General features: G+C 49.5%; 1 protein-coding gene across 4 annotated transcripts in view; it reads right to left on the reverse strand.

Annotated features, from left to right (window-relative positions):
- Positions 1-23,589, reverse strand: part of LOC114261553 (uncharacterized) — an 89,197-nt gene that overhangs the window by 58,793 nt on the left and 6,815 nt on the right. For all 4 annotated transcript variants that reach the window (XM_082912629.1, XM_082912628.1, XM_082912626.1 and 1 more), the window contains exon 6: positions 22,523-22,568. In XM_082912629.1, the coding sequence (XP_082768755.1) occupies positions 22,523-22,568 (46 nt within the window). The remainder of the gene's footprint in view (positions 1-22,522; positions 22,569-23,589) is intronic.

Here is a 23,589-nt window from a genome sequence, read left to right on the forward strand (position 1 = left end):
TTCGTAAGTCAAAGCCAACCAAATGGCAATTACCTGGGGGACACGCTTTTCGCCAGGCACCTTCCACTGGGGAATCGTAGGCAACTAGCTTGTAGGCGAGTCGAAGACAACCTAAAGGCAATTACCCGACGGACATGGAGGAATGCACCAGTGGAGTTTACTGCACAGGCAGGGATCCGTCCAACTCGCACAAACCAAACACAACTCACGCACCACGACGTACACTACGCACCAGCCGCCCGATACGAATCACCCCCGAAGGACTAAGAAGCCCGACGAACGCGAGAAAACATTTAGAGAAGCCGAGCAAGCACCGGTTAGCGCGAATGCAAATAACAAACGCAACAGGCAACTTTCGAGGGACATACTTTTCGCAACAAGCTTCCACTAGGAAAGCATAGGCAACTCGTTCGAACGTCAAAGCCAACCAAATGGCGCAATTACCCGAGGGACACGCTTTTCGCAAGGCACCGTCCACTGGGGAAGCGTAGGCAACTAGCTTGTATGCGAGTCGAAGACAACCTAAAGGTAATTACCCGAGGGACATGAAGGAATGCACCAGTGGAGTTCGCTGCACAGGTAGGGATCCGTCCAACTCGCACAAACCAAACACAACTCAAGCGCCACGACGTACACTATGCACCAGCCGCCCAAAACGAATCACCCCCCGAAGGACTAAGAAGCCCGACGAACGTGCGAAAACATTTAGAGAAGCCGAGCAAGCACCGGTTAGCGCGAATGCGAATAACAAACGCAACAACCAACTTTCGAGGGGCATACTTCTTGCAACAAGCTTCGACTAGGAAAGCACAGGCAACTCGTTCGCACGTCAAAGCCAACCAAATGGCAATTTAACCGAGGGACATGCATTTCGCAAGGCAACTTGTACAATTTCCCGAGGGACATGGCATGCTTGCCAAGGCCATGTCATGATATGTTGTTGGCCAAGGCCAGGGCATGCCATGCTGCTGGCCAAGGCCGTGGCAAGGCATGCTGATGGCCAAGGCCGTGGCAAGGCATGCCATGCTGTTGGCCAAGGACGTGGCATGGCATGACAAGCTGCTGGACAAGACCGTAGCAAGTCATGCTGCTGGCCAAGGCGTTGGAATGGCATGATGCTGCCCAAGGCCGGTGTGTTGGCATGGCATGCTGCTGGCCAAGGCTTTGGCTTGCCCTGCTGCTGGCATGGCATGCTGCTGGCCAAGGCCGTGACATGCCCTGCTGCTGGCCAAGGTCGTGGCATGACATGTTTGCCAACGTCGGGCATGGCATAACGCTGGCCAAGGCCGGGACATGGCATGCTGCTGGCCAAGGCCGTGGCATGACATGCTGGCCAAGGCCGGGGCATGGCATGTTTGCCAAGGCTGGGGCATGGCATGCTGCTGGCCATGGCCAGGGCATGGCATGCTGCTGGCCATGGCCGTGGCATGACATGCTTGCCAAGGCCGGGGCATGGCGTGCTGCTGGCCAAGGCTGGGGCATGGCATGCGGCTGGCCAAGAACCAAGCATGGCATGCTGCTGGCCAAGGCCGTGACATGGCATGCTGCTGGCCAAGGACCAGGCATGGCATGCTGCTGGCCAAGGCCGTGGCATGGCATGCTGCTGGCCAAGGACTAGGCATGGCATGCTGTTGGCCAAGGCCGTGGCATGACATGCTGGCCAAGGCCGGGGCATGGCATGCTGCTGGCCAAGGCTGGGGCATGGCATGTTGCTGGCCAAGGCTTTGGCATGCCATGTTGCTGGCCATGGCCGTGGCATGACATGCTTGCCAAGGCTGGGGCATGGCATGCTGCTGACCAAGGACTAGGCATGGCATGCTGTTGGCCAAGGCCGTGGCATGACATGCTTGCCAAGGCTGGGGCATGGCATGCTGCTGGCCAAGGACTAGGCATGGCATGCTGTTGGCCAAGGCCGTGGCATGACATGCTTGCCAAGGCTGGGGCATGGCATGCTGCTGGCCAAGGATTTGGCCTTGCATGTTGCTGGCCAAGGCCGTGGCATGGCATTCTGCTGGCCAAGACCGGGGCATGACGTGCTGCTGGCCAAGGCTTTGGCATTCCATGTTGCTGGCCAAGGTTGTGGCATGGCATGCTGGCCAAGGCCGACGTGCCACGGCCACCATCGCGGGCCGCCACTCGACACATCCCATGTTTGGCTATGTAGTTTCGATGCCACAAGCCAAGCGATGGCATGTGCCTAGCGCCCGCCTAGGCATAGGCGTGGCTTGTGGCCTGGCCATGCTAGCCAGCCTTAAGGGAGGTGCCCCCCCCCCCTTATAGTAGCTTCTTAGGCCCTTTTTCATCTGGCAGAAGGAAACATCACCTATGCTCGAGGAGTCATAATGGGATTTTTTTTTAAAAGTAACTTTTTTTGCAAGAATTTTAAACATAAAAGTTGAAGGAAATAATTAAAGACACCATAAAAAAAAATTGAAAAAAAATATTTGGCCACCGAAATATTTTATTTTAATTTATTTCAATTTTAATACTTAAAAAATAATAAAAATTACTAAAAATAGTCAAAAAATTATAGAAAAATTCGAATAATTATAGGATGAGGCACTAGTAATTATAGTAATTTTTTTAATAATTTCTTTATTTTTTATTTATTTTATTTTAATTTTTATGAGTAAATAAATAATTAAAAAATGCGAATCACACCCCGAAGGACTAAGAAGCCCGACGAACGTGCAAAAACTCTTAGAAAAACCGAGCAAGCATCGGATAGCGCGAATGCAAATAACAAACGCAACAGGCAACTTCCAAGGGACATACTTTTCGCAACAAGCTTCCATCGGGAAAACAATGGCAACTCGTTCGCAAGTCAAAGGCAACCAAATGGCTATTACCCGAGGGACATGCATTTCGCAGGGCATCTTGTACGTAAGTCAAAGCCAAACCTAATGGTAATTACACGAGGGACAGGATTGCTTGCCAAGGCCGTGGCATGCGATGTTCTTGGCCAAGGCCACGCCAAGCCACGCTGCGGGACAAGGTCGTGGCAAGACAAGCAGCTGGGCAAGGCTGTGGCTTGGCATGTTGCTAGCTTGGCCAAGGCCATGGCATGGCCTAGGCTGCGGCCTTGGCCTTGGCTGGGTTGCTTCGGCTGCTATTCTTAAAGCGACCGCAAATGACAAAGGCAACAGGCAACTTCCGCGGGACATAATTTTTGCAACAAGCTTCAATGTTGCTGGCCATGGGCGTGGCATGCCATGTTGCTGGCCAAGGCCGTGGCATGGCAAGCTGCTGGCCGTGGCCTTGGCATGGCTTGCTGCTGGCTTTGCCTGGGAATAGCATGCTGCTGGACTTAGCCTTGGCATGGCATGGCACACTGCAGGCTTTGGCTGGGCAGCCTTGGCCTTGGCATGGCATCTGCTAGCTTTGGCCTTAGCATGGCATGCTGCTGGTTTTTGCTGGACTGCCTTGGCCATGGCATGGCATGCTGCTGGCCTTGGCCTTGGCATGGCATGCTGTTGGCTTTGGCTGCGCTGCCTTGGCCGGGCTGCCTTGGCCTTGGCATGGCATGCTTGTGGCCTTGGCTGGGGCATGGCATGCTGTTGGCTTTGGCTAGGCTGCCTTTGTCGAGGCACGGCATGCTGCTGGCCTTAGCCTTGGCCTTGGCATGGCATGCTGCTGGCTTTGGCTGGGTTGCCTTGGCCTTGGCATGGCATGCTGCTGGCTTTGGCTATGCTGCCTTGGCCTCGGCATGGCATGCTGCTTGCCTTGCCCTTGGCATGGCATGCTGCTGGCTTTGGCTGTTCGGCCGTTCGGCCTTGGCCTTGGCCTTGGCCTTGGCATGGCATGCTTCTGGCCTTGGCCTGGGCATGGCATGGCATGCTGCTGGCCTTAGCTTTGGTATGGCATGCTGCTGGCTTTGGCTGGGCTGTCTTGGCCTTGGCATCGCATGCTGCTGGCCTTGGCCTTGGCCTTGGCATGGCATGCTATTGGCTTTGGCTGGGCTGCCTTGGCCATGGCATGCTGCTGGCCTTGGCCTTGGCATGGCATGCTGAAGGCTTTGGCTGGGCAGCCTTGGCCTTGGCATGGCATCTGCTGGCCTTGGCATGGCATCTGCTGGCCTTGGCCTTGGCATTGCATGCTGCTGGTTTTGGCTGGGCTGCCTTAGCCTTAGCATGGCATGCTGCTGGATTTGGCTGGGCTGCCTTGGCCTTGTGTCACACACTGGCAATGCGAAAGCCTTGTTGAAGATAAGCAAGTGTGTGTGGCGCTAATTAACTCTCTTCACTAGCCCGCCAAGAATGCTCGAAAGGTTTGCAAAGACAAGCAAGCACAATATTAGTCCAGTTGATGAGCCACAAGTTTGGAGACAAGCCACAAAATAACAATCAACAAGCTAAAATTGAAGTAGCAACAACTGAAAGGCTTTGCACAATATAAAAGCGAAATGAACTTTTCATTACACAAAAGAAGGCATTACAAAAGTTGAACAATGCACAAAAGTGCTACAAAAGTTGACTTACCATATACAAGGTTGGGGTACATTAAAGGCATAAGTGGTTTGGTTCAACACTTGGGTACCCCCTCCATATAATAGCTTGTTAAGCGCTTTTCTATCTAGCACGAGGAAACATCCACTATGTTCTCTCAGCTTGGTAAGGGCCTTCTGAAGATGCTCCATGTGCTCTTTCAAAGTGGAGCTATAGATTATAATGTCATCCAAATATACCACAACGAATTGATCCAAATACTCTTAGAAGACTTCATTCATCATGGTGCAGAATGTTGCTGGGGCATTAGTCAAGCCGAATGGCATGACAAGAAACTCATAAGAGCCATAACGTGTAACACAAATAGTTTTAGGCTTGTCTCCCTCAGCAATCCTTACTTGATAGTACCCCGACCGAAGATCTAACTTAGTAAAATACCTTGCTTTGCTCAATTGATCAAATGAATCTACAATAAGAGGAAGGGGATACTTGTTCTTGATGGTCAGCTTGTTGAGTGCCCGATAATCCACACATAAGCGAAGACTACCATCATGCTTCTTTTGAAATAAGACAGGTGCACCGAACGGGGCCTTAGATGGCCTGATAAAGCCTGCTTCCAATAGCTCTGTAAGCTGCTTCTTTAACTTATTCAACTCAAGAATAGCCATTCTATATGGTGCACGAACTTGTGGTTTTGCCCCTGGCACTAACTCGATAGCATGATCCACACCTCGACGTGGAGGCAACTCCTTAGGCAACTATTCAGGCATAACATCTGCAAATTGCCTTAAGACCTTCTTGACTGCAGTTGGGACAAGAGTAGAATCAAGAGCTTCATTTAACTTCAATGCTGCAACCCAAGTTTGCTCCCCATGCCTAACACCCCTCTTGAGTTGCATAGTTGAGAAAAACCGGTCACCGTTGTTGGTGGCCATAGCAGGAATGAGACATGGCTTATCCCCCGTGGCACACATACTATTAGAATAAGGCATGACTGCCGTCTTTGTGGTTCTCAAGAAATCCAACCCAAGGATGGCTTGGAAGTCATCCATGGACACTGCAGTGAAATCTACTCTTCCTTCCCAAGTGCTGACCTTCAAATGAACAGATTTTGCAACCCCATAGATAGGCTGCGCTGCCGAGTTAACCGCCTTGATGCGGCTGCCATCCTTCTCTAAAGATAGCCCAAGTCTTTCAACTTCAGTCCCCGCAACAAAGTTGTGGGTGGCCCCGGTGTCAATCAATGCACGAAGAGGCTTACCATTGATTTTTACATCCACAAACATCAAACCTTTGTTGGATGACTTGCTCTTGTTCAACTTGCCTGATGATTCCCCACTGTACATGGGTTTCTTCCCTTTGCCTTCATCTCTAGACTCCACAAGTTGTTTAGGATCTGAATGTTTGCCCACTTTGCCACTCCTGGCATTCTTCCTAGGCCTGCCTGTAGAAACCTTCTTTTCTAATGCATTCATCATATGAAAGGCTCCCACTCTAGAGCCAGCTGCCTTAGAACCCTTGCCACTTCGCTTAGACCGCACATCTTCTTCCTCGCTATCATCATCGCTTGGTTGAGAGACATGGTCAGACACAGTTGCTAGAGCATTCATGCCACGCTGTGCTGCCCAGGCAGCGGGCATGCCATGCTGCCCAGGCCACGCGCATGCCAGGCCGCCCACGCCGCGTGCATGCCATGCCAGGCCACCCACGCCGCGTGCATGCCATGCCAGGCCGCCCACGCCGCGCGCATGCCAGGCCGCCCACGCCGCGCGCATGCCATGCCTTGCTGCCCAGGCCGCGCACATGCCAGGCCGTCCACGCTGCGCGCATGCCATGCCATGCTGCCCACGCCGCGCGCATGCCAGGCCGTACATGCCCGCGCGAATGCCAATGCCATGCTGCCTAGTGTCACGGACCGACAAATCCTGATGTTGCCCTCACTAGAAAGCATTAGAAGCCTAAGGAGATTGCTAGAACTCTCTAGAGAATGGCTAGAAGAAGGGAGGCTCTAATAGAAGAATCTAGAATTCTCTAGAGCAGTCAAGAAGATGGTTGAACTGGAATGCCCTGGGAGGTAGTAGAGCATGCTGGAAGCTTCTGGAACTCCCTGAAGCATTGTAGAAACTTGTACATAGTTAGAGGCACTTGTAGAACCTTCTAGACATGTACATACTAGAATAGTCCTAGAATACTCTAGCAAGGAGAAGTGTCTAGAACACTCTCCAACATAGTTGTTTTAGAATAATCTTTGTAAGGCTATATAAAGGGGAGGGCCTCATTTGCCCAAACCATCCAAGAGTTGTAAGCCTTCTCTCAAGTGAAATACAAAGCTAACGTTCTCCAAGTGTTCTCTCTAAGTCTCTCTTGTATATGCAATCTCCTAGCTCCCTTCCACAAAAGGCTTACTTAGGTGCAAGTAAGGTGTGCTATAAGCATCTAAGGCCGCACGGTTGGCTTGGAAAGACTGAGGGTTGGTTCAGCAAATCCAAGGCCGTGACACTAGGCCGCGCCCAAGGCCGCGGTCGAGCCGCCGTCCAGGCCATCCAGGGCCGCGACCGAGCTGCGGCTTGGTCCTAGCCGTCTAAGGCCGCGACTCAGGCCGCGGTCGAGGCGTGGTCCATGCCGCCTAAGGCCGCAGCCTAGTGTCACGGACTGGGCGCTTGTCATCCTCCCGAGAAGCCGACTCCACGAGTGATACTGCGTACCCCTGTGCATTATGCCCAAGGACCAACCTAGGAGATGCGCTAAGGATCTACCCTGCCTGCCTTGCCGCTCACAAACTAATGCGCTTGCAAGATGCTTGGTGTAGAACTCGCATCCCCAATGAGTCGGTACGTGACATGCTACCACCGCCAGTCCCTGACGCCCTCGTCAGGGGGACATTACCCTGCCTGCCTCCATGCTTGTCCGTTTCCCTACCCACGGGAAACCCGCCCCGTGCGGACACCACCCTTGGTGCAGACCCCACAATGAATCTGCTTGCTGTAAGTCTCACGTAACGTCCCCATCACAGTGCCCCTAGGCTGGCTCTAATACCACTTGTCACGGACTGGGCGCTTGTCATCCTCCCGAGAAGCCGGCTCCACGAGTGGTACTGCGTACCCCCGTGCATTATGCCCAAGGACCAACCCAGGAGATGCGATAGGGATCTACCCTGCCTGCCTTGCCGCTCACAAACTAATGCGCTTGCAATGTGTTTAGTGTAGAACTCGCATCCCCAATGAGTCGGTACGTGACACTAGGCCGCGCCCAAGGCCAAGGGGCCATGGGGCATACCTGGCACTGCCTTGCCTAGGTGTCAAGGTGCGCCCATCCAAGAGTCAACTCCTTGATGCCACACACATTTGTGCCCTTTGGAGAGCCAAAGACATGCCTAAGAAGTTGTTGGTGCAAGTCTAAGACATGCCATGAAGCAAGCTAGCCACCAAGTAGCAACTTTAGGCCAACTTTTAGACGGTCAAATATAATCTTTTTGTCTTGTAAATTTTTATGTAAATACCTTAGTATTAAAGGTGTTTTGAGTCCAAGAGTTGTAATTTTTCTATTTTTGTAGAATTATTAAAAATCCATTATGACTCCTCAAACATAGTGGATGTTTCCTCATGCCAGATAGAAAAGCGCTTAACAAGCTATTATAAGGAGGGGGTACCCAGGTGTTGAACCAAACCACTTGTGCCTTTAATGTACCCCAACCTTGTATATGGTAAGTCAACTTTTGTAGCACTTTTGTGCATTGTTCAACTTTTGTAATGCCTTCTTTTGTGTAATGAAAAGTTCATTTCACTTTTATATTGTGCAAAGCCTTTCAGTTGTTGCTACTTCAATTTTAGCTTGTTGATTGTTATTTTGTGGTTGGTCTCCAAACTTGTGGCTCATCAACTGGACTAATATTGTGTTTACTTGTCTTTGCAAACCTTTCAAGCATTCTTGGCGGGCTAGTGAAGAGAGTTAACTAGCGCCACACACACTTGCTTATCTTCAACAAGGCTTCCGCATTGCCAGTGTGTGACAGTTGGTATCAGAGCCCAGTCTATTTGGCTTTCTCCATTATTGGCTGTCTCTATTATTGGCTTTCTAAATGGAGGGTGCTAGTAACCGTCAACCATCGCAAAGGGAGAGAATTGAGCTCTTAGAGCAACGTATGGACAATATGGAGGCCATGGCAACTTCATTAGCCACCCTTGAGCAACGGGTTTATGATCTTGAGCAAACTCATGGCCCTACTCATGGGCAAGATTTTGAGGATGTTGTCACTAAACTCAGGCTAGAGATTGAAGACCTCAGTGGCCGGGTTGGTGTTCTTACCCGTGCCTTTGGCAATGCACCTGGTGGCGGCATGGAATTCACTAGGGTGCGTGTGCCCGAGCCCCATGCCTACGGTGGCGCCCGAGATGCCAAGGAGTTAGACAACTTCCTTTTTGATATGGAGCAATATTTCAAAGCTGTGAAAGTCGATGCTGAGGAGACAAGGATTTCTATGGCCACAATGTATTTGTCCGGTGATGCCAAGTTATGGTGGCGAACTAAACATGATGAGATGCAACGAGGCTTATGCACAATTGAGACTTGGGAGCAATTGAAGCATGAACTTAAGCTCCAATTCTTCCCTGAAAAAGTTGAGTATAATGCCCGGCGTGCTTTGCGGGATCTCAAGCACACCGGCACTATAAGAGATTATGTGAAAGAATTCTCTGGGCTTATGCTAGACATCAGAGATATGTCAGAGAAAGACAAGCTCTTCTTCTTCCTTGAGGGATTGAAGCCATGGGCCAGAGTTGAACTTCAAAGGCAAAGAGTGCAAGATTTAACCCATGCACAAGCAGCAGCTGAATGCCTTACGGACTACGCCGAACCTAAGCAACGGGATAGTAGTTCCCCGCGCAAGAGTACGGGAGGTGGAAAGTCCCAAGGCTATGGCAAACCCAAGAGTGGGGGAGCCAACACTTCTACATCCAAAACCCATTCGAGTGGAGGATAATGGCAACAGAAGAGCTATGGTAACAAGGCAAAAGCCCCTCAATAATTCTCTACAAGCAAAACAAAAGGCCCTATCTCTTGTTTCTTATGCAATAGGCCACACCAGTTATCTGAATGTCCACAAAAGCGTGCCTTGAATGCTCTAGCAACTATGTCTGACCGTGTCTCTCAACCAAGTGATGATGATAGCGAGGAAGAAGATGTGCGGTCTAAGCGAAGTGACAAGGGTTCTAAGGCAGCTAGCTCTAGAGTGGGAGCCTTTCATATGATGAATGCCATGGAGAAGAAGGCTTCTACAGGTAGGCCTAAGAAGAATGCCAAGAGTGGCAAAGTAGGCAAGCATTCAGATCCTAAACAACTTGTGGAGTCTAGAGATGAAGGCAAAGGGAAGAAACCCATGTAAAGTGGAGAATCATCAGGCAAGTTGAACAAGAGCAAGTCATCCAACAAAGATTTGATGTTTGTGGATGTAAAAATCAATGGGAAGCCCCTTCGTGCGTTGATTGACACCGGAGCCACCCATAACTTTGTTGCGGGGACTGAAGTTGAAAGACTTGGGCTATCTTTAGAGAAGGATGGCAGCCGCATCAAGGCGGTTAACTCGGTAGCGCAGCCTATCTATGGGGTTGCAAAATCTGTTCATTTGAAGGTCAGCACTTGGGAAGGAAGAGAAGATTTCACCGCAGTGCCCATGGATGACTTCCAAGCCATCCTTGGGTTGGATTTCTTGAGAACCACAAAGACGGCAGTCATGCCTTATTCTAATAGTATGTGTGTCATGGGGGATAAGCCATGTCTCATTCCTGCTATGGCCACCAACAACAGTGACCGGTTTGTCTCAGCTATGCAACTCAAGAGGGGTGTTAGGCATGGGGAGCAAACTTAGGTTGCGGCATTGAACTTGAATGAAGCTCTTGATTCTACTCCTGTCCCAACTGCAGTCAAGAAGGTCTTAAGGCAATTTGCAGATGTTATGCCTGAACAGTTGCCTAAGGAGTTGCCTCCACGTCGAGGTGTAGATCATGCTATCGAGTTAGTGCCAGGGGCAAAACCACCAGCTCGTGCACCATATAGAATGGCTATTCCTGAGTTGAATGAGTTAAGGAAGCAGCTTACAGAGTTATTGGAAGCAGGCTTTATCAGGCCATCTAAGGCCCCATTCGGTTCACCTATCTTATTTCAAAAGAAGCATAATGGTAGTCTTCGCTTATGTGTGGATTATCGGGCACTCAACAAGCTGACCATCAAGAACAAATATCCCCTTCCTCTCATTGCGGATTCGTTTGATCAATTGAGCAAAGCAAGGTATTTTACTAAGCTAGATCTTCGGTCGGGGTACTATCAAGTAAGGATTGCCGAGGGAGACGAGCCTAAAACTACTTGTGTTACACGTTATGGCTCTTATGAGTTTCTTGTCATGCCATTCGGCTTGACTAATGCCCCAGCAACATTCTGCACCATGATGAATGAAGTCTTTCAAGAGTATTTGGATCAATTCATTGTGGTATATTTGGATGACATTGTAATCTATAGCTCCATTTTGGAAGAGCACGTGGAGCATCTTCAGAAGGCCCTTACCAAGCTGAGAGAACACAAGCTTTATGTCAAGCTGGAGAAGTGTTCTTTTGCCCAAGAGAGGATTAAGTTCCTAGGGCACATTGTTGAGCATGGATGCATCAGAATGGACCAAGAGAATGTCAAGGCTATTCAAGAGTGGCAGCCACCTGCAAATGTCTCAGAGTTACGGTCATTTCTTGGATTGGCTAATTATTACCGCAAGTTTGTTCAAGGGTACTCAAGACTAGCTTCCCCATTAACAAAGTTGCTAAAGAAGGGCAAGCCATATGTTTGGACAGAAGAGTGCCAACAAGCCTTTCAAGCCTTGAAAGAAGCCATGTCAAGAGATCCTGTTCTTGCTCTACCGGATTTAGGTAAAGCTTTTGAGATACAAACGGATGCATCTAATTTTGCTTTGGGTGGTGTTCTTTTGCAGGATGGTCACCCAATTGCTTATGAGAGTAGGAAGCTCAACGATGCTGAGCGGAGATATCCAGCTCATGAGAAAGAGCTACTTGCAGTAGTGCATTGTCTGATGACATGGAGGCACTACATCTTGGGCTCACGGTTTGTCGTGAAGACTGACAACACAGCAGTTAGCCATTTCTTCACTCAACCCAAGTTAAGCGCACGACAAGCACGGTGACAAGAGAAGTTGGCAGAGTTTGATTTTGCCTTAGAATACAAGGCCGGTGCCAGCAACCATGTTGCTGATGCACTAAGCAGGAAGGCGGAGCTTGCCGTGTGCCATCATGTATGTTCTTTAACTTCTATTTCAACCAGCCTTAAGGAGAAAATCAAGGCTCATCTAGACAAGGATACTATGGCAGAGAATCTTATGAACCTTGTCAAAATGGGCAAGACTCGTCAATTTTAGGTGCAAGATGGACTTCTTATGACAATAGGCAACCGTATCTTTGTACCCAGGGCTGGTGACTTGAGGAAGACACTCCTTAAGGAGTGCCATGATACACTTTGGGCAGGACATCCGGGGTGGGAGCGAACTTTGGCCTTGGTGAAACAAGGATATTATTAGCCCCAAATGCGTGATGATGTGGAAGAATATGTCCGCACTTGTCTCACTTGCCAACAAGACAAGGTTGAGCATAAGAAGAAAGCAGGCTTGCTTGAACCTTTGCCCGTGCCTAAACGTCCGTGGGAAAGTGTATCACTTGACTTCATCACTGGATTGCCTAAAGTGAGGGATATCGAGACTATCTTAACTATTGTGGACCGATTCTCCAAATATGCTACCTTCATTACTGCCCCAAAGTATGTTTCAGCGGAGGAGACTGCCCAACTCTTCTTCAAGTACATTGTCAAATATTGGGGTGTGCCTAAAAGTATTGTTAGTGACCGAGACACGCATTTTGTTGGCAAACTCTGGACGAAGTTATTCAAGCTTCTTGGGTCACAACTTAATACTTCATCAAGCTACCATCCGGAGACGGATGGGCAAACTGAACGCTTCAACTGTATGCTCGAGGAGTATTTGCGCTACTTTGTCAATGCCAATCAACGAAATTGGGTGCAACTTCTTAATGTAGCACAGTTATGTTTCAACTCTCAAAAGAGTAGCTCTACGGGCAAGAGTGCTTTTGAGATAGTGAATGGACAACAGCCACTGTTGCCCCACACAGTGGATGGACCTTATGAAGGAAAGTCTCCCAGGGCTTACCAATTTGCTAAGGAGTGGAAGAGAAACCATGACATTACTCGTGCCTATCTTGAAAAAGCAGCAAGCAAAATGAAGAAATGGGCTGATGAAAAGAGGAGGCCACTTGAGTTCAAAGCTGGGGATCAAGTTCTTGTCAAACTCAACCCTGAGCAACGCAAGTTCATGAGGGGAAGAGACAGAAGGCTAGTGCGTAAGTATGAGGGGCCGGTAACCATTCTGAAGAGAATTGACAAGTGTGCTTACAAGATAGATGCTCCATCTTGGTTGAAAGTGCATCCGGTTTTCCATGTGAGTTATTTGAAGCCTTACTATCCAGACAAGGAAGATCCAACCCGAAATGAGCAAAAACACCAAACCATCATAGCCAAAGCAGGGAAAAGGTCTATTGAATCTATCTTGGCTGATCGGGTGAAAATGGTTTCCAAGAAGCAACAAAGACAATACTTAGTAAAATGGAAAGGCCTTGGAGATGAAGAAATCAGCTGGGAACGAGAGGCGGACTTGTCGGCTTTTCAAGACGAGATTGATGCTTATTGGGCCAAGTCATCGAGGGCGTCGACCGTTCAAGTGGGGGAGACTGTCAAGGTGCGCCCATCCAAGGGTCAACACCTTGATGCCACACACATTTATGCCCTTTGGAGAGCCAAAGACATGCCTAAGAAGTTGTTGGTGCAAGTCCAAGACATGCCATGAAGCAAGCTAGCCACCAAGTAGCAACTTTAGGCCAACTTTTAGACGGTCAAATGTAATCTTTTTGCCTTGTAAATTTTTATGTAAATACCTTAGTATTAAAGGTGTTTTGAGTCCAAGAGTTGTAATTTTTCTATTTTTGTAGAATTATTAAAAATCCATTATGACTCCTCAAACATAGTGGATGTTTCCTCATGCCAGATAGAAAAGCGCTTAACAAGCTATTATAAGGAGGGGGTACCCAAGTGTTGAACCAAACCACTTGTGCCTTTAATGTACCCCAACCTTGTATATGGTAAGTCAACTTTTGTAGCACTTTTGTGCATTGTTCAACTTTTGTAATACCTTCTTTTGTGTAATGAAAAGTTCATTTCACTTTTATATTGTGCAAAGCCTTTCAGTTGTTGCTACTTCAATTTTAGCTTGTTGATTGTTATTTTGTGGCTTGTCTCCAAACTTGTGGCTCATCAACTGGACTAATATTGTGTTTGCTTGTCTTTGCAAACCTTTCGAGCATTCTTGGCGGGCTAGTGAAGAGAGTTAACTAGCGCCACACACACTTGCTTATCTTCAACAAGGCTTCCGCATTGCCAGTGTGTGACACTAGGCAAGAGATGTGCCCCTCCCCCCCTTATAGTAGCTTGTTAAGCCCTTTTCAGTATGGCAGGAGGAAACATCAACCATGCTCAATGAGTCATAATGGGATTTTTTTAAAAAGTAATAGTTTTTTGCCAAAACTTTCAATATGAAAGTTGTAGGAAATAATTTAAGACACCATAAAAAAAATTGAAAAAAAATATTTGGCCACCGGAAATATTTTATTTTAATTCATTTCGATTTTAATACTTAAAAATATTAAAAATTAATAAAAATAGTCAAAAATTATGGAAAAATTCCAATAATTAAAGGATAAAGCACTAGTAATTATTGAAATTATTAAATTGTTTTTGTAATTTTTTTTATTTTATTTTGATTTTTTTGGCCCAAATAAAGGCTTAAAAAATTCGAAAAACTCAAGAAAAATTGCCAAAAAATAGGGCGTGACATTTAAAAGTAATTGTAGTGCATTTTTAATTGTGTGGCATGGTTTAGGTATGAATACAAAAGAATCATGTTCAAAAAGAGCGGTCAAGGCAGTGGCATGCCATGGCCTTGGCCTTGGCCTTGGCCTTTGCCCGTGGCCTTCGCCCGTGGCCTTCGCCTTGGCCATGGCCGTCCACGAGGACTTGGCCTTGCCCGCGACCTTACACGCTGCCTTGGCCTTGGCATGGCATGCTCATCGAGGCCGTGGCATGCCATGCAGCTAGCCAAGGCCGTGGCGTGACATGCCGACCAAGGCATTTGCATGGCATGCTTGCGAAGGCCACGGCATGGCATGGCATGCTTGCGAAGGCCACGGCAGTGCATACTGCTGGCCAAGCCCGTGGCACCGACGTGCTACAGGCCAAAGCCTTGGCATGGCATGCCGGCCGGGGCATTGGCATGGCATGCTGGCCGAGGCCGTGGCAAGGCAAGCCAGCCTATGCCGTGGCATGGCATGGCATGCTCGCCTAGCCCGTGGCATGCCATGCTGCTGGCCAAGGCTTTGGCATGGCATGCTGGCGCAAGGCATTGGCCTTGGCATGGCATGCGTGGCAAGGTCGTGGCATGCTGGGCAATGCCTTGGGATGGCATGCCAGCCTCGGCGGTGGCAGGGCATGCCGGTCTCACCCTGCTAGGCAACGCTGTGGCGTGGCATACCAGCCAAGGCGGTGCCACGGCATACTGGCCAAGGACGTGCCAGGGCCAAAGCCGTGGCATGGCATGCAGGGCAACACCGTGGCTTGGCATGCCATCCTTAGCATGTTGGGCATCACCGCGGCAAGGCATGCTGGCCAACACTGTGGCACGGCGTGCCGGACAAGGTAGTGCCATGTCATGGCAGGCTTACCAACACGGTGCCATGGCATGGCAGGCCGGGCAACGCCGTGGCATGGCATGCCCGCCTTGGCATGCTGGGCAACGTCGTGGCTTGCCATGTCGGCCACGGCCGTGGAATGCTGGGCAACACAATGGCATGACATGCTGGCCAAGGCAGTGGCATGGCATGTTGGCCAAGGCTAAGGCATGGCACGCTGGGCAACGATGTGGCATGGCATGCTACCCAAGGCGGCCGCAAGGCATGCGGGCCGAGGCCGTGGCATGGCGTGACTGCCAAGTGGCACGGCATGGCATGCTAGCCAGGGCTAAGGCATAGCAGGCTGGCCAAGGCAGTGGCATGGCATGCTGGCCGTAGCGATGGCATGGCATGCTGGCTAAGGCAGTGGCATGGCATGCTGGCCAAGGCTAGGGCACGACACGCTGGGTGAAGTTGTGGCATGGCATGCTGGGCAACGCCGTGGCAAGGCATGCGGGCCGAGGCCGTGGTATGGTATGCCCGCCTTGGCATGCTGGGCAACGCCATGGCTTGCCATGCCGGCCACGGCCAAGGCTTGGCATGTTGGCCAACGCTGTGGCATGGCATGCTGGCCAAGGCTAAGGCATGGCACGCTGGGCAACGCTGTGGCATGGCATGCTGGGCAAGGCTATGTCATGGCACGCTGGGCAACACTGTGGCATGGCATGCTGGGCAACACTGTGGCATGGCATTCTGGGCAACATCGTGGCCAGGCATGCGGACCGAGGGCGTGGCAAGGCATGCGGGCCGAGGCCGTGGCATGGCATTCCGGCCTTGGCATGCTAGGCAACGCGGTGGCATGGCATGCGGGCCGTGGCATGGCATGCGGGCCGAGGCCGTGGCATGGCATGTTGGCCAAGGCTAAGGCATGGCACGCTGGGCAACACTATGCCATGGCATGCTGGGCAACACCGTGGCAAGGCATGCGGGCTGAGGCCGTGGCATGGTATACTGGCTGAGGCCGTGGCATGGCATTCCGGCCTTGGCATACTGGGCAACACTGTGGCATGGCATGTTGGCCAAGGCTAAAGCATGGCACGCTGGGCAACGCTGTAGCATGGCATGTTGGGCAACGCCGTGGCAAGGCATGCGAGCCAAGGCCGTGACAAGGCATTCCGGCCTTGGCATGCTGGGCAACGCTGTGGCATGCCATGCTGGGCAACGTTGTGGCATGCCATGCTGGGCAACACCGTGGTAAGGCATGCAGGCCGAGGCCGTGGCCGTGGCATGGCATGCTGGCCAAGGCTGTGGCAAGGCTAGCGGGCTGATGCCGTGGCATGGCATTCCGGCCTGGGCATGCTGGGCAACGCTGTGGCATGGCATGCAGGCCGAGGCCGTGGCTTGGCATATTGGCCAAAGCTAAGGCCTGGCACGCTGGGCAACGCTGTGGCATGGCATGCTGGGCAACGCCGTGCCATGGCATGGCATGTTGGCCAAGGCTAAGGCATGACACGCTGGGCAACGCTGTGGCATGGCATGCTGGGCAACGCCGTGCCATGGCATGCAGGCCGAGGCCGTGGCATGGCATTTCGGCCTTGGCATGCTGGGCAAGGCAGTGGCATGCCATGCGAGCCGAGGCCGTGGCATGGCATGTTGGCCAAGGCTAAGGCATGGCACGCTAGGCAACGCTGTGGCTTGGCATGCTAGGCAACGTCGTGGCAAGGCATGCGGGCCGATGCCGTGGCATGGCATACTGGCCAAGGACATGGTATGGCATGTGGGCCGAGGCTGAGGCATGGCATTCCGGCCTTGGCATGCTGGGCAACGCTGTGGCATGCCATGCAAGCTGAGGCCGTGGCATGGCAAGTTGGCCAAGGCAAAGGCATGGCATGCTAGGCAACGGCGTGGCAAGGCATGCTGGGCAACGCTGTGGCTTGCCATGCGGGCCGAGGCCGTGGCGTGGCACGTTGGCCAAGGCTAAGGCATGGCACGCTGGGCAACGCTGTGGCATGGCATGCTGAGCAACGCCATGGCAAGACATGCGGGCCGAGGCCGTGCCATAGCATGCGGGCCGAGGTCGTGCCATGGCATGCGGTCCAAGGCCGTGACATGGAATTCCGACCTTGGCATGCTGGGCAGGGCTGTGGTAAGCCATGCTAGCCGTGGCGAGGGCATGACATGCTGGCCAAGGCTAAGGCATGGCACTCCGGGCAACGCCATGGCATGGCATACTGGGCAACGCCGTGGCAAGGCATGCGGGCCGAGGCCGTGGCATGGCATGCGGGCCGAGGCCATGGCATGGCACGCTGGGCAACGTTGTGGCATGGCATGCTGGGCAACGTCGTGGCATGACATGCGGGCCGAGGCCGTGGCATGGAATTCCGACCTTAGCATGCTAGGCAACGTTGTGGCATGGCATGCGTACCGAGGCCGTGGCATGGCATTCCGACCTTGGCATGCTGGGCAACGCCGTAGCATGCCATGCAGTCCGAGGTCGTGGCATGGCATGTTGGCCAAAGCTAAGGCATGGCAACTGGGCAACGCTGTGGCATGGCATGCCGGGCAACGCCGTAGCAGGGCATGCAGGCCGACATCGTGGCAAGGCATGCAGGCCGAGGGCATAGCATGGCATGTTGGCCGAGGCTGTGGCATGGCATGCGGGCCGAGGCAGAGGCGTGGCATGCGGGCCGAGGCCGTGGCATGGCATACCTGCCGTGGCTTGGCATGCCGGCCACGACCGTGGCATGGGCATGCCCGCCTTGGCATGCTGGCCAACGCTTTGGCATGGCATGCTGGCCGACGCTTTGGCATGGCATGCTGGCCGAGGCGGTGGCATGGCATGCTGGCCGAGGCTAAGGCATGGCAGGCCGACCAAGGCAGTGGCATGGCATGCTGGCCGTGGCAGTGGCATGACATGCTGGCCAAGGCTAAGGCATGGCACTCCGGGCAACACCGTGACATGGCATACTGCGCAACGCTGAGGCAAGGCATGCGGGCCGAGGGCGTGGCGTGGCGTGGCGTGGCATGGCATGCCAGCCGAGGCCGTGGCATGGCATGGCATGCCCGCCGAGGCCTTGGCATGCTGGGCAACGCCATGGCTTGGCATGCCGGCCACGGCCGTGGTATGGGCGTGCCCGCCATGGCATGTTGGCGAACGCTTTAGTATAGCATACTGGTCGAGGCGGTGGCATGGCATGCTGGCCCAAGCTAAGGCATGGCATGCCGGCCAAAGCAGTGGCATGACATGTTGACCGTGGCGGTGGCATGACATGCTGGCCAAGGTTAAGGCATGGCACTCCAGGCAACGCCATGGCATGACATACTGGGCAACGCTGTGGCAAGGCATGCGGGCCAAGGCCGTGGCATGACACGCTGGCCCACGCAGCTGCTTGGCACGCTGGACAAGGCAGTGGCATGACAAGCTGGCCAAGGCCTTCCCCTGACATGCTTGGCAACGCTTTGGCAAGGCATGCTGGCCAAGGCAGTGGCATGGCATGCTGGGCAAGGCGGTGGCATGGCATGCAGGTCATTGTCGTGGCATGCTGGGCAACCCACTGCTCGAGATGGGAATTGTACTTCAAGGCGGCCCGCGCAGCTCGTCCGCCACGCGGGCTTCACAAACGACACGTGCCTTTCGAGGGCCAGACGGCCCCTACTGCGGGTCGGCAAGCGAGCGGCAGGTGCATGCATCGCTTCTAGCCTGGATTCTGACTTAGAGGCGTTCAGTCATAATCCAGCGCACTGTAGCTTCGCGCCACTGGTTTTTCAACCAAGCGCGATGACCAATTGTGCAAATCAACGATTTCCCTCGTACTAGGTTGAATTACTATTGCGACACTGTCATCAGAAGGATAAAACTAACCTGTCTCACGACGGTCTAAACCCAGCTCACGTTCCCTATTGGTGGGTGAACAATCCAACACTTGGTGAATTCTGCTTCACAATGATAGGAAGTGCCAACATCGAAGCATCAAAAAGCAACGCCTAAACCCCAAACCCTAACCCCCTACACCCCTAATTCTAAACCCTAAACCCTAAACTCTAAACCCTAACCCTAAATCCTAAACACTAAACCCCTAAACCCTAAACCCTAATCACGAATCCCTAGACCCTAGACCTTAAAACCCAAAACCCTAACCCTAAACACTAACCCCTAACCCCTAACCCCTAACCCTAGACCCTAGACCAAAAACCCAAAACCCCCAAACCCTCAACCCCTAACCCTAGACCCTAGACCCTAGACCCTAGACCCTAGACCTTAAACCCTAAACCCTAAACCCAAAACCATAAACCCCAAAACCTAACCCCTAAACTCCTAACCCAAAACCCAAAACCATAAACCCCAAACACTAACCCCTAAATCCTAAACCCCTAACCCTAAACCCAAAACCATAAACCCCAACCCTAAATCCCCAAACCCTAAGTCCAAAACCCCAAAACCCCAAAATCCTAAACCCAAAACCCTGAACCCCTAAAGCCAAAACCCTAAACCCTAAACTCGAAACCCTAAACCGCAAACCCCAAACCCCAAACCGTAAACCCTAAACCCCAAACCCTAAACCCTAAACCTAAACACCCTAAACCCTAAAAACCCTAAATCCTAAAAACCCTCAAAACCCTATACCCTTAAAACCCTTAAACTCTAAACTCTAAACCCTCAAAACCCTAAAACCCTAGACCCCTAAACCCCTAAACCCCCCCAACGCCAAACCCCAAACCCCAAACCCCAAAACCCTAAACCCTAACCCTAACCCACAAAAACCCCTAACCCTAAACCCTAAACCCTATAACCCTACAACCCCAACCCCCAACCCCAAACCAAAACCCCAAAGCCAAAACCCTAAAACCGAAACTCAAAACTCCAAACCGCAAACCCTAAACCCTAAATCGTAAACCCTAAACCCTAAAACCCTAAACCCTAACCCTAAACCCAAAAAGCCCTAAATCCTAAAAACCCTCAGTCCTAAAAACCCTAAATCCTAAAAACCCTAAAACCCTTAACCTCTAAACCCTAAAGCCCTAAAACCCCTAAATCCCTAACCCCTAAACCCCTAATCCTAAACCGTAAACCGAAAACCCAAAAACCCTAAACCCAAAACTCCAAACCCCAAACCCCAAACCGAAACCCCCAACCCCCAACCCCCAACCCAAACCCCTTAAACCCTAAACCCTAATTTAATTAAACCCCAAACCCCCTAAACCCTAAATAAAACATTCTCGTCTCTATAGGGGCATGGTTTATTTATCCTCTATATGGTTCTTACATATAGAGAACCATCCCTAGCTCTGCTACATACATAATACATAAGAACCATGCCCAAACACCCTAAACCCTAAAAACCCTCAATCCTCAAAACCCTCAAAACCCTATATCCTAAGAACCCTAAAAACCCTAAACCCTAAAAATCCTAAAAACCCTTAACCCTAAAACCCTAGGCCCTAAATCCCTAAACCCCAAACCCCCTAAACCCTAACCCCTAAATCCTAAACCCTAGCCCCTCAACCCTAACCCCTAACCCCTAACCCCAAAACCCAAAACCCAAACCCCTAACCCTAAAAACCCAAACCCTAAACCCTACAACCCCAAACCCCAACCGCAAACCGAAACCCCAAACCCCTTAAACCCTAATCCCTAAACCCTAATTTAATTAAACCCCTAAACCCTAAACCCTAAACCCGAAACCCTAAAACCTAAACCCTAAATAAAACATTCTCGTCTCTATAGGGGCATGGTTTATTTATCCTCTATATGATTCTTACATATAGAGAACCATCGCTAGCTCTGCTACATACATAATACATAAGAACCAATGCCTGTAGCTGGAACATATTAGAGGGCCTAAGGAGCACAGCCATGCATTTTATTGCACAAGCTTCTTGTGAGGCTACCCACAAAGCATAGAGAATGGCTCAGGCCCGTGGTCCACAATGGACATCACCAGAGTGCTCTGCTACTTATTCAACTATAGAGAGAATTATTGAGGAGAGGAATTTCTGGATTTGTGAATCTAATCATCCAGTGAGGTTGGAGATGGCAATGACGGAGACGAGAATGCTGAATGATAAGATGAAGATGCAAGTTAGGCAAGTGCTGGAACAGCACCACCTGCAAAATGCCTATCCCATGCACAAACACATTAGGTTTAAATCAACTTTACAAAATGAAATTTATTTATCAAAAAAAATAAAGACAGATGCTTCACATAATGAAACAATCATATTCTATATATACACACAAAATCGCATGTCCAAAAAGCATCCCTATCTGCAGCGGAGAGCCATAACTCACTATTTCTCAATATCCATGATGGACCAACATTGGGGATCAGAAAATTGTAGTTCTCAACACAGACATAACTTCACAGTATCTGCAAAAATAAATTCCACCTAGTTTTCCAATAATGCCCCAGAGCAAACTACATGATTTAGGTATGCTCTTCCCTCCCAGACACAGCCTACCGTGACCAAAATGAGAACCTATCTTATACCCCCAAAATGAGAATCGGACAATGATAAGCTCACTCCAGGCCAAGTTAATGCATACCCAAACAGCTCCGCAAAATATAAGGACACATCATATCTCAACTTCTCCCCCTTGTCCACACCAAAAAAAAATATATATATGTTGTTCTCAAATACCAAATGAGACACCAACATGAGTTCTCAAAAGAAAAAAGCATTTTTGAGACTAAACTTCCCAATGACCTTCCTCATCCAAATAGCCAAAACAAAACTATGGCCACAAGTTTATATAGACTACCCACAAGGTTGATAGGTCTATAATCCTAAATGTCCCACGCACCCACGTTCATGAGCACTACAACAATGAAAGAGGCCTTCAAAATCTTCTCAAACACTCCTAATTCATGAAAATGCCAGAAACTACCATAATATCTCCATGTACCACACTCCAATAGTGATAGGGGGAAACAAAAGCGATAACCACTTCTCTATAAAAACCCAATTTTGGCATGTTCACAACGCATTTGTGGGACAATACATAAATTTACATTCATCTATCTTACTCTTAAGATGTGTTATCCTGGGTTATTAGTTTATAATGTGGCAATTCTAAAATATACAGGACAAGATACTCTACATAATACATAAAATGTACCACAAACTGATAAAAGATTCATATAAAACCTGTGCTAGATTATGAATGTATATTTCATCTATGAGGAATTCATTTCTATGTAGTTTTAGTTTCTCTAACAACATTAATAAAGGTAATAAAACAATTCATAAAACCGAATAGAAATACATCTGAAAATAATTTTTTATGGAGAAAACTCTAACCTGTCAACCCTGCACAAGCTGATGAGAAGACTATCACAGGTGGAGCCTGCACCCAGTGAAAGAAACGGCAACAAAGTCACCAACAAAAAAAGGTACAAAATATGAATCCACAGTCCCCGTGTCTGTACCCAATGCCATCTCTCACACATTACAAAAACCCACACTTATGAGAGAGAGGGTTATGGATATAACCATTAAGACTAGATGTTTTTATGAAGACGGAAAAAATAAATAAATAAATAAATAATAAAAAATAAAATAACAAAACTATTAGTTCCATGTATGACTTCATCAAGCATTGCCACACAATGCGAATAACATAAGATTTTTAACCTAATGAATTTTATTGAGCTCAACTTCCTATGTTTCTAAAAGTGTGCAACACAGTTAATCTACCTTGCATCATTTCTTATATTACTTCACTTCACCCAGAGGTGCATACTGGACAAGATATTTAAATATTTGAAGATATGTTATGATAGCATTGCCAAGATAGGCTTACCTAGATCATAGAGTAGAATATGTGGTAATTGGGCAAGTAGATAAATGAAACATACTATTAAGCCAGTGTCAGAAATTTTGGGGTAGTGAAGGAGGAGGTGGGGGAAGCATCACCCGAAACAAGCAATCTTGCAATTGGGGTAGACAATGTTGGACTTCGTGGAAGAGGATAGAGATCATGAGAAATCTTAAAACTCTTGAGGAGAAAGATATAATCTAAAATATTTTTGAAAAAAAAGGAAGACCCACACCCAAAACAAAAATGAAGAAATAAAATCAATTATAAAAGAACATTTAATAAGCTCAACACCACAAGTACTGACATGTTGGTGAAGAGACAATATCCCAACACAGTTGTCAAATCAAGAATTGAATCATGAATCAAAATTACATTTTTCCGAATCACGAATCATAATTATTTGGTTATAATTTCTAAAATACATTAAAAAATATTTAAACAATTAGATATTAAAGATATATTATAAATATGAAAATTTTAGACATAAATCAATGAAAAGTTTGTTTTGAATGATGATCACATGATGCAATAGGCAATAACATGCTTG

The sequence above is a fragment of the Camellia sinensis genome, unplaced genomic scaffold (genome assembly GCF_055761805.1).
Source record: "Camellia sinensis isolate YWXY unplaced genomic scaffold, ASM5576180v1 Unanchor4, whole genome shotgun sequence".
Classification (NCBI taxonomy): domain Eukaryota; kingdom Viridiplantae; phylum Streptophyta; class Magnoliopsida; order Ericales; family Theaceae; genus Camellia; species Camellia sinensis.